The 16,410-nt window shown below is 38.9% G+C and overlaps 1 protein-coding gene across 4 annotated transcripts in view; it reads left to right on the top strand.

Annotated features, from left to right (window-relative positions):
- Positions 1–16,410, top strand: part of LOC140234138 (uncharacterized) — a 156,183-nt gene that overhangs the window by 72,270 nt on the left and 67,503 nt on the right. For 3 of the 4 annotated variants that reach the window (XM_072314210.1, XM_072314212.1, XM_072314211.1), the window contains one exon: positions 9,096–9,251. The exons of the other annotated variant lie outside the window; for it this stretch is intronic. In XM_072314210.1, coding sequence (XP_072170311.1) covers positions 9,096–9,251 — 156 coding nt within the window. The remainder of the gene's footprint in view (positions 1–9,095; positions 9,252–16,410) is intronic. 4 annotated transcript variants of the gene reach the window in all.

Genomic DNA, 16,410 nt, shown 5'->3' with positions numbered 1-16,410 from the left:
ACGTTGCAAAAATTGACCTTTTTAAAACCATCAATTTTGGTGTGTGTGTGTGTGTGTGTTTGTGTATGAACATCAGACCTCCAGTCTTGTTTCAAACAAGTGTTCATGGTGTTGTGGTTTGATAAAAATAGCATGAATGACTACAATAATAGTGTGTGCGATCTAGCCTGATGAAACAACATAGAGCTATGCGCCCGAATAATGCATAAAGTCCATTGTCTCAGTGCACAGGTAGCTTCCATCAAGAGTTTCAACCTGTTTTCTGTAATACTTATTTATCTATTTTAGAGCATTGGAAGCATGTTCCCACAAGTATTCAGTCCTCTGGCTTTACCACTGAGCTGTGAGTGTTGATATAAAAGTTTCAACAGTCTCTTAAAGGGATAGTATACAACATGTCGTTTTGGTTGATACCTGACTTTAGGTTTCTATTTTTGGGTGTGTTTTTTTTTTTTTTTTTTTTGATGAGATAACGAGAAACCTCTTATGAAATATGAAAGAGCATGTAGTAATAAAAAGAGGAATGCAATGTTTATTTGATGAAAATTGGTTTTGAAATGGCTGAGATATCCAAAACAAGCAATATTTTGTTTTTAATTGATTGTAAGCGCTTTGGGCCTTGTGGGAAATGCGCCCTATAAATAATAGTAATAATAATGATAATAATAATAATATTTAAATACCTTTAATCATGTTCAAGCAATTCCACAAAAATTCACTTTTCTCGCATAATGAAAGAGCACTTGACTAAACCGCTTTCAGAAAGCAGTGGGAATGATTGGTACCCTTAACATAGGTCAGTATCAAGTTGATGGAATATGTAATTTTCACGAAAAATGAATTTTTGTGTAATTCCCTTTATATTTTCTTTATATTGTTGTCCACACATGACGCACCTCTAGTAGTCTCCTCATCCAGCGGTTCCAACACCAAAACTTTAAAAATTCATAACTTTTGCATCAATTGTCCGATTTTCCTCAAACTTTCACTAATGTGTTCTACTAGTGTTGCTGCTTTCTCTCAATCTGCATTTCTCTTTGGGTTTGGGTTTCCTTTAACCTGCAATGACAGATATTAAAAGTAAAAATTGTAAAAGAGATAGAGGAATAAAAAAAATAGATAAACATGAAGATATGGAATGAGAATTTAAGTTCAGCAGCCAACCACATGATGCATGTTTTGCATCGTAGATGCTTATCACATCTGAGATGAATCGTCAACACAGGAGTTTATGATGTCGCTATTAAATGTCTTGTCTGTATTCAAAAGAACACCTTGCTCCCCTCCTTGCATGTACACACACACAAACACATACACATACACACAGTGGGTGGTAGATATGTCCATGTAATAAAGAATATGAAAGCCAGGTTTACATGAAAACTTAAAAGAAATGGGACCACATATTCTGATGGTGATGATAATGTTCATGTGCAATTTTTTAGATATGTTGTTAAAAATTCTATAATGTGAATATTTCACTAGGTTTATATGTTTGCAAATTTCGCAAAGTTTGGTGTAACACACAAATGTAAAAACATGTGAAAATATAAACCCTGATCCCAGAATGAATGTGACTTGCACGCATACATTTCTATGTTCATTACTGCACTCCACCAATCACGAATTTAACCACTCGCGAGATTGTCGGGAATCCCGATTCACACAAAAATCAGATGTATGGCGTATAATGAAATACATTTAAGATGCCATGTCCTTGTGGCTTGAAGTTTGGTTTGAAATTCTCTTCTCATATTGTAGCAAGTGCAAGTGGTCAGGGATAGCTTTATTACTTTACATAACTCTTTCTACCAAACCTCCCCCTCCATCTCCTACATGTATATCTGTCTTAAAGGGATGGTACAGTATTGGTGGAGATGAGAATTGGGCTTTTAACTTTTTGCGAGATACCGAGAAAACACATGATATAGTACAGAGCAAACCATTTTAAGAGGAATTCAAAGTTTATTTGATGAAAATCGGGTTTGGAATGACCGAAACATCCAAAAACAAAGTAAAACAAAGCGATCGTAATAAAGTGTGGGTCCCACACTTTATCAGAATCGCTCTTTTTTGGATATCTCAGCCATTTCAAAACCAATTTTCATCAAATAAATGTCGAATTCTCCATAGAATTACATGCTCTTTCATATCTCATAAGAGGTTTCTCAATATCTCACTAAAAAATATTAGAAATCTGAAATTAGGTCTCAACCAAAACTATACGATCCCTTTAATATGTCTTCTCCTTTGTGCATTTATCTCTCACTCTCTCTCTTAATCTCTCCTTAAAAACGTGTGTATAAATATAACATATATTTCTCTTTTTCGTCTTTTCTCTTTCAGTCTAATTCTCTCTCTTTTTCTCATTTCTATCCATCTGCCAACATAGCTCATGTGATGTCAGTATTCTAGGTGTAAAGATATTTGGATAAGAGAGAGAATTAACGCTAACAAAAAGGCTAACATACTGATGATCAGAAGAGATAAGGCGCCCCACCCCGGCAGTAGGACAATTAAAGTTCAGATTCGGGATTTGGCAGTATAAGGCAGAGTCCCAAAATAAACTGGCATGGCCGAGCCAGTGGAGGTTTACTGGGCAGGCTTTCAAACAACTCTCTGAATCACAGGGATGTTTCCTAATCTGGCAACGCAAAAAAAAAAGAAAAAGAGTTAAGTAACATTTTTTGAAGGGCAGCATTGTCGTTGCAGTTGTCTGCATGTCTGCACTACACAATTCAAACAGTCTTACTGCTTTTCCTTGGATTCAGCATGCGCGTGTAGAGAAACAAAGAAGAACAAGATGAGCGGGAAGGAGAGATTGTTCCCGTTGCTAGGCGACAGGATGCGTGGAAGAGCTTCATGCGTAGAGAGGCAGGAAGAAAGCAAGGTTGCAATTATCGGTTTCGAGAAGCAAAGAAGAAGGGCTCTGCCACGAGAGAAAGAGAACCAAAAAAAAAAAAAAAAAAGAAAGATCTAAGACGAGCGAGCATCCATTGTCATTGGGGAGATCATGACGAATCGTTAACTCGGAGAGTTCTCGTCATCATCGCCGCGGCCCATTGTCATCCCGTTGACCTTGCGCGACTCTTGGCTCCCGTTAACGTGCTCGACAGCTCCTCTGGTGGTGCGCATTTTAGTCTACTGTCAAGCACAGTCATCAAGTGCTAATGCCTGGTTGTGGGTTATCTTGGAAGCCGCCCAAAGAAGTAGTTCAAACGTTTACTCTTCATCATCCTATCATTTCACAATCGGCTGTTATAAAAAAGACCTCACCGAAAACAGTACGTCACATGAGGCATAAGAAAAAGAAGAAGAAATAGAAAGACAATCACACTTTGGAAGTCCAATATTCATTCTTTACAGTGTAAATGGCACATCGTATGCATCTAGTTTCTGTAAATTTGTTTGCTATATTTCTCTTCACTTCACCATGCCCACTTTAGTGGGATTATGTATATTAGGATTTGAAACCCATTCAAAACCAAAATTTGATAATGTCTGTAGGAGTAGTGTGATTACTATTAACCCGTTGAGGACGAGTCCCGAGTATACTCGGGCGAGTGTCTATGGGAAGAGCGTGTCGTAGCAAAATCAGTCCGTCCTCAATGGGTTAAACTGAAGAAGAAAAAATAATGCCCTCTTAGGCCCTGTGATCTCTGTTTCCTTGCTTTATGTGTCGTTTTCTTTTCTCTCTGAAAAGATTCATCTGAGTAGAATGTCAACTGGATAAAAGTTAATTTTGCCACAATCAGTTGTAACTTGACTGCTTGATGAGACTTTCACCTTCTTTCTTTTCTGCTTCTGACTTGCCCATATGTCATTTGGAAAATTTTCACTTTCATCTTCAGACTATTATACATGTAGGATGATTTTGTAGCATGATGGCCAGAGTGAAACTTAATACTCCAAAGAGATGTTGTTCAGGAATGGACGAGGAAAACTTTCCAGGAATTTTGTCTAGCTGGCAGCAGCTGCGTAATGGAAGGTTCGCTTCTTTAGCCAAAAGAAAAATTGTGATACATTACTCTGTCAATCAATTGATTCCTGCAATACATCTGTCTGCTTTCAATACTGATAACTGCAAAACTTTCTCATGTCATATTATGTTTGGAGAATGTGTTTAGAGCCGATGCATGTTGTGACTTGCAGAGTGTTCTCAACACAGGAATGAGTGTGCCGCTGAATGCAAAGTCTGACTGAAGACTTGATTGGTTTGCTTTCGGACTTGCAGAAGTTACTCAATTAGCTCTGAAGATATCTATATCAACGCGCTTATGAACAAGTGCTACTGCCAATCTGAAAAGGCTCTGTGACATGGGTTGCTCTCTAAACTGTTAGCCCAATTTTCTGTTACAAATAAGTGCTACTACCATTTAAGGGAGGGATCAACATTTGATTGAGATGATCTATTAATAGCAATTGACGGGTTACAAGCAAGGGCTCACGGAAATACTTTTTTTTTTTCGACAAAAAGTTGATGCATGGACAGACAAATCTCTCTTGGGCAGTGATCTGGCGTTGATTGGAGAGTGGCAGCCTGCGAAAGTCCGGGGATCTAACGAGATCTCAATTTGACATGTGACCTTGTCACCACGACTGTGCCGTGGGGGGGGGGGGGGGGCGAAGCTCGTCCTTTGTTATGGTCTGTGTCTGTGGGTTGTCCTTAGCCATCGAGAGCAGGGCTCACACTCGGGGGGGGGGGGGGGATGCAATGCTGTTTTGGTCACAAGTCTAACAAGTTCAGAGGTACCTCCTTGGTTACAAGTTATCCCATGACCGAAATGTCCTCTGTTACACATGACTTTGGTATGAGAGCAAAGACTGTGTAGTTGCATGAATGTTGTACCCCCCCCCCCCCCCCCCCCCCCGGGGGGAAAAGTGCAGGGTGAAAAATGTTTGACGTAAGACTTGTCAGAGATATGGATTCAGATCCAAGTTTTTAACGATTATGACACAGCTACATTGCATGCAACCTGTGTGAAACTTGACGTCTCCCTGGCTGGTTCTGTTCAGCTTTAAAAACAATGAAGTCAAAAATACAAAAGGCATAATGTGTGGGATAGATGCCACAGATTTTGGGATTAGATCAAAGTTTTTGATAATTTCGATGCCGCCACGCACATTTTTTTTTTTGCCGCCTAGAGTTTGTGGCACTTTTAGATCCCTAATGATGTTAGCACGGCATCCAACTTGGTTGGCTTACGACGCAGGTTCCATAAATTGTCATCCCACATACCTGAGCACCCAAAATTCATAAGATTTTGGATTTGTGAAGAGTTGTATTGCTTTCTCTTGTCCCTGTCCACATGTCTGTCTGTCTGTCTCTCTTATAAAAAAAAAAAAGAACTAGAAGCACACAGAGACCGCAGACCTCCGCCAATAGAAGCCTTTCGTTTACGTCATCAGCTTCCAGTTGCGCAGCGCCTTGCCCGAGCAGAGCATGCGCTTCAGAGCGCATTTGTAAACCTCCGATACACGCAGCTTGAAACCCCCTAAAGTTCACTGACCTTGTATGCCAAAAGTTTAAAAATCCCTCAAAAATCCATAAAAATTCCCTGGTCACCACCAAAATTTAATCATGTGTTTCTTGTGTCATTATTGACTTTCCCTGCAAGTTTCAGTAGAATCCGTTCACAACTTTTTGAGTCATTTTGCAAACAGACAAACCAAAGCCGATGATCACTTAACCTCCTTCCTATGCGGAGGTAATTGGAGCACAGAACAAATTCATCGTGAATAAAATTGGTTGAGGAAAAGAAATCTACTGCTAGGAAATTTTCTATCTTCATAGGCTAGATTTACAAATTGAGATACTTTTGTAATGCACACCCAATGGGTTAGATAATTTTTGAAGAAGTTGTTCATGTTTTTAAAGGTCACAGCACTTTTTTGAAGAGCCATTTTACAGTTAACTGAAATAGCAAAAATTTCAAAGCTATGAGAAGTTTTTGCTGGGAGCTTTGCCAAGTATTGACTCAAAGTCATGTGAGCTTCCCCCCTATGAATTTTCCACAGAAGTCACACGTTCTCTTGCGACTTTTCAGTGCTTGCATGTTTTTTGTGCGCTTGAACATTTTCCACGCGCTAGAATCCAGTGCTGCAGATTCTTGTGTGTTATTTTGCTCACGTGACAGCCGATACGACACTCCCTTTTGACCTTCGAAATCTTCCTGTCGCGCAAGTTGGGCTTGTGGAGGTACGCAGCTACACATCCCAAATACAGTGAGATACTTATGAGGCATTTCGATGCGAGCATATTTTTAAGGTGAAAATACCTGTGGCAAACAAAGCCTACTACCTTCCAAGTGTAATCATTCAAGCAACTTTAAAAGCTACAATGTAGAACAAGTGACATTAATAAGTGGAGAGGTTCCATCTATGATTTTGTCCTGAAATCTCTGACTGTGACATTTTTTTAAAATATTTGATCTATTTCTTCTCAGTCGTGACCACTTTTGACATTTTTGAAAAAAAAAGCATCTCTTGTTAGTGGGATATTAAACAATGATAAGCAACTTTCCCTTTTGATGCAATGTTTACAGCCATTAGAAAGTGGCAGTCAAAATTCCACAATGATGCAACAGCCGGGGCACATCATTACAAACTGTCCCAATGCCATTTTGTGTATTAAGCAAACTCCTCTATTTTCAATGAGGGATTTATTCACTGCACTTTAAATTTCTCAACTTCCCAGCTGAAGTGAAATCAACCTCCTCTTTTTTCTTTCTGTTTTCCTTTGATATTTGATAAGCTTATATACAATTTACACCTATAAATTAGCACCAGAATGTAATATGACGTGCAATGTGCTATAAGAAGTTACCCCTTGTAAATCTGTATACACAGATTTTTCTCTCACTTGTATATATGTGTGCAATGTGCGTGGTTCAGCGTCTTCATAGTAGCCCGTAACCTTATTCCTTCAAGACTCATAAGACTCCTTTGGTTGATGACTCGAGTTCACTGATACTATCACTTACACAGCTTCCCAAGTGCCAGTCATATTCAACTTACGATTTGGTCTGACTGTACCTCCACGTCATGAACTATTTCACGAAGAATTGTAATTTACCCTAATTACATTTTGTTTATAAAACATACCTTTTTAAAGAGAGAGAGAGAGAAGGAAAGAAAAAAAGAGAAGGGAGAAAACTATTTACCTCCTGTGCGACAAGATGAGTTTACATCATTACGTCCACCTACACCTCTTGGCCGAGATTTTGAAACCCAGGGCAGGGGGTAATCCAGTTATGAATTGAGTTAAAGGGGCCAAGCAAGCTACCCTGGTCTCCTCAATGTCAACCGAGGGAGACAGGACAAGGGACCTAGCCCAAACTAAATCTGTTATGATTGCAGTATCCATGTGGCCTTTTCATTTCTCCGTCTTTCTCTCTCAAGGAGAGATAGAGTGAGTGCGAAGTTTCTTCTCCGTCTTAGTCATCCGGTGGTGTGCCGTGCGGTTTAATCGTACCCCGTAGCAGGTTTTATGATAAAGCCTGTTCTGTTTAATGTTACAGCAGAATGGAGGTGTGTAAAGAATTTTGTGTTTACAGAAGAACATTCAGTGTTATGGCACAGAGAAATCAAAGTGGTAGAGAGAGAAAGAGAGTGATGGAGAAATATCTAGAATAGGATTGAGAGAGGGAGAAACTTAGAAGAAGAGAAAGAAGAAGAAATGCTAAATTTATGGTATATTTTGAAGTGTTTGCATTTTCACAGATTTTGTTATTCAACTGATATTTGCCCAATGAACAACTTGTAATAACATTTACCTCCCATGACTCAATGCAATGTTAATGTATCACTAATTATTATTTTTAGATGGGATAATACTTTTTTTTCCTTATTCTGTTAATATGGTTCTTGATTGTAAACTCAACCTCTCTCAAAATTTCCTCAAGTTCCAAGATGCAAAATATCAAACTCGGGACATATGTTATGTTTTTAATAAAAAAGCACTGACTCTCTGCCAATAATTCACTGCCATGTTCAAGGAGCAGATTGAAATGTAGTTATTGATAAGTACAGCTTTTGCCTTACATTTCTAACGAAGAACTGTTCTTGTTCTGTCTTTTTTTTTTACAGCAAATTGTAGTATTGTTGTGCTTCTTGTTTTTATAAAAAAAAAAAACCCTCAAATGATGATATACCCCAACTCACCAGTGGCCTGTTATATAAAAATAATTGTCTCTGTCTAGTTTGTGTGTGTCTGTCTGTGTGTGTGTGTGTGCGCGCGTTTGTAGATTGTGACACATACATTGTATGTGAGTCAACACCCGCAGTGAGTAATCAGACCTGTTGCTTTTATCAGATGATAGGCCACCAAATGTCAGAAGGCAAGCCAACTCACACTGTGTGAACACTGCATACAGAAGGATCTTAGTATGCCCCATTCACATCTTCATGAGATTTCAGCTGTAAGTTGTGTCACCAGCATGGCAGATTCCCTTATGGCATTTTTAGGTTCCATATTTGTTTGTTTGTTTGTTTGTTTCAAACTCTTCTTTGTCCTGATGTAAATTCTGGTAAGTGAAGCAGTCACTGAATGTGACTATACATGTACAATGTAGCTGTGGACAGAGAATAGTAATTTAACCCGTGACAAGCAGGTGAATTTTGTTTTGTTTTGTTTTGTTTTGTTTTGTTTTGTTTTGTTTTGTTTTGTTTTGTTTTGTTTTGTTTTGTTTTGTTTTGTTTTGTTTTGTTTTGTTTTGTTTTTTTAACAGCTGCATTTAATAGTTTAAAGCTGCAGTGCCACAGGGGTTAAGACTGTGGACTTCCAATGACAAGGTCCTTGGTTCACATCCCCTTAATAGAGCAACAGCAGCTCTATCCTTTATAGGCAATGCACTTTTAACCTTCTTACCTAGTAGGGACTTACAGCTGGTAGTCCCATGCTCATATCCAGACAAGCATTCATTTCTTCCTTTTTCAATGGCCACATAAAAACAGTCATCATAATTCCTTTCAATTCAAGTTGATGTGAATGTTCATTGAACAATTTACCTAGGAAGCATATCAGCAAGTTCCTCAGTTATCGATGCTTATGTTGATGGATTTCCTTCTCTCTAATCTCATCTCTCTTCCAACAGGGTGTGAGGATTGTGGTCAGACCCACATGGGCGACTGCCCCGTGCGCGGCCCCATCCTCAGGATCAGGGACAAACACCTGCCGAGTCGCGCCCGACTCACTCTACCTCAGTACCTCGTCCTCAAGGAAGTGGAGGTCAAAACGGGAAACCAACAAGGTAAGACCACTCTTTCTGCCATATGTTGCCATGGCAACTTCTACCACCTTCCTACCACTTCCTCCTTCTTCCTCCTTTCTTCTTGGTGTCGCTCTTTTCCTCTGGTCTTCTTTACTCCTCTTTTGGTTAATTCTAGTTTGTGTGTTCTTCTCGCTCCCCAATCCTTTTGTCTGCTTCTCTTCATTCCCCTTGTACTGTTCTGGAATGAAGTAAGATGTATCCTTTCACAGCTAACTTTGGAGCGCTTTATGAGCGTGTGAATTTGGCAGATATCTCTCTCACATATCTTCACCATCTCAGACGTCAATTGTGTGTGCTTCTTTTTATGCCTCCGCCAACGAAGTGGCCGGAGGCATTATGTTTTCGGGTTGTCCGTCCGTCCGTCCGTCCGTCCCGTTTTGTTTTTGTCGATATCTCAAGAACCGTGTGGTGGTTTTGCATCAAACTTGGTATGAGGGTATATCCTTGGGGGATAATACTTTGTGTGGATTTTAGGGTCACAGGGTCAAAGGTCAAAGGTCACAGGTTATTTTGTGAAAAAAAAATTGAAATTTCATGTTTTTCTCCATATCTCGCAAATGGTTCAAGGTATCTTCATGGAACTTAGTATATATGCTTGTACCGATGGGCAGTGATTATCTAGGGAAGTTGGGGGTCATGGGTCAAAGGTCAGGGGTCAAAGGTCAAGGTCAACTCCTCAAAATATAACTACTTTCCTTATATTTATGCAATGCCTGAAGGATTTTTTTTAAAACTTGATGTATGCATGTATAACCCAATATATATTCTGTGGGAAGTTTCTTGCCCAAAGGTCAAATGGTCAAAGGTCAAGTGAAAGTGCTAAATTGCACTTTTTCCTCCATATCTCAAAAATAACTCAAGGTATTGTCATGAAACTTACATATTTATGCATGTTCTACCTAACTCTTTGGAACTGTGGGGTCAAAGGTCAAAGGCCAGGTTTCGATAATACTATTTTACCATTTGATACTGAAATTATACTTTTTCTCAATACCTTGAAAATTACTCAATGCATAAACTTGTAAAAGGGTCAAAAGTCAAGTGAAAATCATCAGTTCCCCCAAATACCTGCACTCTGACGTTTTAATCATTCATCCAATTGAACCTAGTTCTAGGAAAGTGAACATTCAGCACATTTGTGGCAAACCTGTCATTTTAATATTTTGCCAATTGTGTGAAACTGTCATCACACATTGTCAAGACATTGTACTATAGACCTATTAGGAGAACCATGTATTATGGCGGAGGCATACACCAGTCGCCGTAGCGACATTTCTAGTTTCTTACATGTACTTTGCAGCTTGCAAACAACTTCAAAAACATCCTCCATATACCCTGTATGATACTTTGTGCCTCTATGATGTGAATTGCATCAGAATTTTAATTTTTGGATAAGCCTATCTGACATACATCATATTTTTGTACAATAGTTGTGCTTATGTGTGTGTGTGTATGAGTTGATGTGTTTGCTTTTTTACACATACTTGAAAGTCTGTGTGTGTGTTTGTTGTTTTTGTGTTTTTTATGTGTGTGTGCTTGTGTGTGTTTGTTTTAGGTAAGAGCAGTAGATATAGTATGTTCCATTTTAAATTTGGAACAGAAGACCTGTCAGTCTCGATGTGCCTTTAATGCACTATTTGTCATCATTTCAAGTTTTGACTATGAGTTTTTGATATTCTGTAAATACGAACCAGTTGAAAAACAAATAGGGCTGGACTTCAAAATGTTAAAGTCTGTGAACAACTGGATATACCCTATTCCATGTATCCCTTGGACAGCAGTGTATGAATAAATCACACAGCAAATTATAACATTAGTTCGTAAAGCTTTTGGTAATGATGGGATGATTCTCAAAGCTTTTGTATGGTGGAGGGCTTTTCTGTGCATTTTGACAGTCATCATACAGCTCAGTATAAAACTAATAAATGGATGAAGTCCCGTCATGACAACATTAGAATATTGTATTTAACTTTAAACACTACATTTAATCCCACAATAGTGTATGAACAACAAACAGCTGTAATGAAAGGAATTCTGCCTATACTCTTCCTAAGGTGACACTAACAATTACCAGTAATAAAAATGGTACCAAACAGATCATTTTTGCGCGAGTAATTTTTTGTACTCTGTCAGGTAAGATGAATTCTGCATATTTTTAATTCTAGATAATACAAACAGTATTACATACAAAATGAAGAAACTGTACTTTTTTTTTTTGCGCTAGTTTCATTACGCAAGAAGTGTGCAAATATTTCTACATTGCAAAAAATGTCCTTTTTTTTAGGGACAGCAACAAATTACAGTATAATGATTTTTGGGACTGGATTGGTTAAAGGGAAGACATATGTTGGCATGGATATTGATACAATGCTCAATGCTACCACCTGCTGAGCAAAACTCGATGCTGAGCACAAGTGGAATATTTAGAACGGTGAATCAATCAGGTGACCAAATATTCAATACGCGAGACGTCAGCGTAGGCATTATATATATTTTTTCGTATCATATTTTATAAATTGTATGGGGTTTTGTTGTTTTTCTTTGTCCCAGTTTAGCTTATAAATACTAATTCTGTTGAGCCACTTTATGAAACAGACAGTACCAAGGGGTACTTGTCTGCAGGAATTAGTAGTCCAAAGGATATTGTTCTGGCTTGCCGCAGTGGATGTGCATGCAAACGTGACATTTCTGCGGGCAGACATATGAATGTGTATTGAATAAGAAAATATGATTATCACGGAAATTGTGAGAAGCCATAGACATACACAATTTCTTTTAACCACAAACTTTCTTTCTCCTCTGATCTCTCTCTTTCTCTCTTCTCTCATTTGCATTTTGCCTCCTAAACTTGCGTTTAATGTTATTGCATGTGGATACATTATGCCCCTGTCTTCCTATCCGCCCCCCCCCCCCAATATCAGTATACACACACATACATACTATATGCATGTACTTTTTCATTTCTCTTTCTTTCTTTTTTTTCATGGTTAATCTCTCTCTCTCTTTCTTTTTTTCACGGTTAATCTCTCTCTCTCTTTCTCTCATATTTTCATCTTTCCCCGATATATCTCTTATCTTTCTCTTCAAAACGGCAATAAACCGGGCAAATGTTGTGCTTTCCTGTTTTTGCTCGGGATACAAAGGCAATTGAAGCACATTCCGAAATGAATCACATTAGGAATTGGGCGCCATTCCCCCGACCGTCTTTGCTGCTCTTGGCAGGCAGCCAAGTAACATTTACTTCTCAAGGGAAATGGTATGACATGGAAGAAGATGGAGCCCAGTGATGGTTTTTGACTACTTCTTTAATCTGCATTCACCAGCTTTGCTGCTTTGCATTTCTATTTCTGCTGCCTTCTCTAAAAAAAACTCTGTTATTTTAAGCCGAGTTTCTTTCAGTGTATAACCATAATAAATATATCTGTGGATTCCACCTGATAGGGATGCAACAAGGTTGTTATTACTACTAAAGAAGACACTAGATCAGTAAATAGACAAATTTGCATCTCCTATTATGTTTTCAAGCATGTTATACCCCATTCATTCCATGGTTTACTTCCCACCTTCATGGTTTACTGCTTACAATGCTCAGTGAAATACAATGTTTTCCTATGCACTGTCTTCCGTAAGCTGGATCCAGAATTATATGAAATATAACATCTGCTAACTATTAAATCTTGAGAATGAAAACTGAAAAGTGACTTTAAGTGGACAACTTTACAGAAGAACATTGCAGGTTTTCCATACAATGTCAGTTTCCTTTGAGATGGGTATGCTTTTCTCATGAAGTGCATTTGCTCCCTTGTGTCAATATGTCGTTTTTTCTCTACTATTCTTTGGGATAAGTTGATTTTAAATGGCATGATAACTCGCATCTCCTTCAAATCTTCAGCAGTAGAATAGTTTTTTAATGGATGTGAAGGCTAACACCACTTTATTTGTACTTTTCATGAAGACATTTAGGTGCCAAGAATGTAAGCTGTCTGTTGATACCCTTGAGACAGAAAAAAAGAACTATTGTATTTTAACTATTATTATTACATTATATTCATTGAGTTCATCTGAACTCACCACCATAAAGCAGCCATTTATACTAGTACAGTTCCCTCCTCCACAGCCCCCTGCTCTCTGCTTTGTTAATCATTATAACATCTCCCTCCTTAGCAAACAAAATAAACAAAGTAATCAACTAACAAGGAAATTGTGACAATTGTGGACAACTTTGCATCATGGAGAATCATTAGTCGTATTCTGTCCATGATGTGTAGTGCATGCAACTCGTGCCATATTAATTTTCATGTCATCGATTTTTATTGGGGCCTTTCCTCTCCAAATGGATGGTTGGTCATCGCATTGACTCTTTTCCGGGGGGTCGGTGGGGAAAATCCGGCTTTCCCGATAGCGCTGAAAAAATATGGCATCAGGGAAAAGGAAACAATTTATACGTGATGAGGTGATACATAATTTCTGCCAGCATTTTTTTCGTCTTCTTCTTCTTCCTCTTCGTTTTTCAGACTTTGTGATCAGTATGGATTCATCTTTCCACACCTTCTTACAGAGATTCTTAGTGTGTGTATCGCATGTACAATGATGATCATTGCAACATCCAGCTGTAAAATCTTTGGCAGAAAGCAATTCAAGGAAAAATATCAGACAAGATGAGAAGATATTAGAAGATATCTGAGAAGATGATAGATGAGACTTTCACAAGCCAGCTAACAGTTTGCCCTCCCCTTATCCCCAAGAGAATGTTGTTAATAAGTAATGTGTCCCAAGAATTCTTTTGAGTCAGATCCCTCCCTTACGGATATCAAATTTCATTCATCTGACTCTGATGGTGTCCTGTGTCTATGAATCTTTTATCATCGGGATGTTGTCCCATTTTCTATCTAACATCATCTCCAATAATTTTACCATCTTCTAAAGTATAATAACAGGTCTCAGTTTTAGGCCTATTGATTGTGCAGGAACTCATCTTGGAAGTGTTGACAACATTGTAGGGATGTAGGTTGCTGATCTAATATCATTAGACAAAGGCCTTGAATAATCGTCTTTTATCATTTTCAGTTTAAGTGGCGCATTAGATGGAGAATGACATTGTGCCAGCATGCATGTTTGTGAAACAATAAGATCCTGCCTAAAAACTTGTTCTTGTGGAAAATTTGAGCCAGTGGGTATTGTAACCCATTGAGGATGGGCTCGATTTTGCTACAACACGCATTTCCCATTAGACACTTGCCCGAGTATACTCAGGACTCGTCCTCAGCAGGTTAAATATCATATTCTGACTAGTGAAATAAAGTCATGACCAGTGAACAGCTGTCGTAAAAGTTAAATCTCTGTCACATGCATGGCATCCAGAAGTTTGTCAATTTCTTTCATGTATAAATAAGGTTGAATAGGAACTTGTATGAGGCAGTCTTAATCCATTGAGGACGGACTGATTTTGCCATAACACACATTTCCCATAGACACGTGCCCGATGTTTTCTTGGGACTCATCTTCAACAGGTTAACATTGTGGTATAAATAGCACAAAGAACAGACAGCAGCTGAACATTTGGCCATGAAGTGGGGTAGATTGAGCGAGAAAACTCAGCATAACCAAACCTAAATCTCTCTTTAGATCAAGGCTACCATGATGGAACTGGCCTCTGAAAAGTGTGTTAGGATACACTCTGGTAAAAAGTGAAAAAAAAAAATAAATCTCCCATTCACCTGTTCGTCCAGGAGAGGAGGAGATCTGCCCGCTCTGCAACGCACTCGCACATTACGCTCCCGGCTCGGCAAGCCTATCGTCCGTTGACACCGTATCCAAGTGCAAACTGCATTAGTTCAATTTAATGTACCTTGCCCTTGAGCCAGCTCTCACTACACAGTTCATCCCGCTTTCCCACCACCCTAACCCCCCACCCCCACCCCCCCCCCCCGCCCCACCCTTACTCCACCCCTCCCCTCTTTATTCCTGGGAGTATCAACATTCATCATTGTTTTGAGATGCTAATACACATACCCAGCAATGCAATGGAGGGTGTGTTTTGAAAATCTTGAATAATCACAAGTGAATTTCTGCACGGTAGAAAGGCATGGGTCAATTTAGGACAAACCACTGAATTTGACCCTGTTTAGACAGCAGGTGCTGAATTCCATAGACCCAGAAAAACAATATGTTACATGGACCACATTGACATACAGGGATAAGCTGTGGATTGATATATATATTCATTTTTTTTTTTTCAGGGATTAGATACAAATTCAAATGTAAAGGCAAAAGAGAACAAGATGCAAATAGATAAGTGGATAGACAGATTGTAACAGCAATGATTATATTCATCTTTGCATCGTCCCTATACCATGCTATTGAATTAAAAAAAGATAACATATGTCAGAACTGAACTTTATGACTGCAAGAACATTTCACTAAATGAATTTTGATCAGAATGCAAAGGTTGTGAAAGCTGAAAAAAAGACATTGAAAAGAATTATTTCAAGTATTTGATCTCCTGAGTTGCTTTCAAGTCAGAAAAAAAGAGAGAGAGATGGCTGCTTAATTGAGTGAGATGGATAGTAAATGGATACTGTGATGTCTCTGGTTCAACTGTATTTTATCCGAGTAGTAAAGTATAGCCTCTGACAGAAAGTGGAGATACTGCAGGTTATAGTGAGAGACATTATGCTTCCACTTCATTCCTGTTTCTCTTTCTGCCCGAATCTCGGGGATTTATTGAAACCCCGGCGAGCCCGAGGGCCCGTGTGTTCTTCGATTTTGTTTTGAAATCAATTGTGAATTACAGAACCATCGGAATTGATGCTGGGCTTCGTATGTCCATGCTCCGGTCATTCCCAGTCCCGATCAGCCGCGCCGTGTCTCATTTCAGCTAACTGCCCTGTTTAGACTGGCTGCCTTACCTGGGTGGCACGCAAATTGCAAAGTTTACGCAAAATACAGGAACGGCGTCATCTTCCTTTCTTATTTCTTCTTCTCCTTTCTCTCTTTCCTATTCGCCGGGCTCTCTTCCATTTGGTAGAAATTCTAGCTGGTGTTTCCTCTGGCAGCTGAGAATGGTTGCCTATCAATTCACATGCAAATTGACAGGTGCATACTGGCTTTTAAAGAAGGAAGATGGCGCGTGAGTATG

The sequence above is a fragment of the Diadema setosum genome, chromosome 10, assembly GCF_964275005.1.
Source record: "Diadema setosum chromosome 10, eeDiaSeto1, whole genome shotgun sequence".
Taxonomy (NCBI): Eukaryota; Metazoa; Echinodermata; class Echinoidea; order Diadematoida; family Diadematidae; genus Diadema; species Diadema setosum.
The sequence above is the reverse complement of the archived record's forward strand: the minus strand, read 5'-3'. Positions and strand labels throughout refer to the sequence as shown.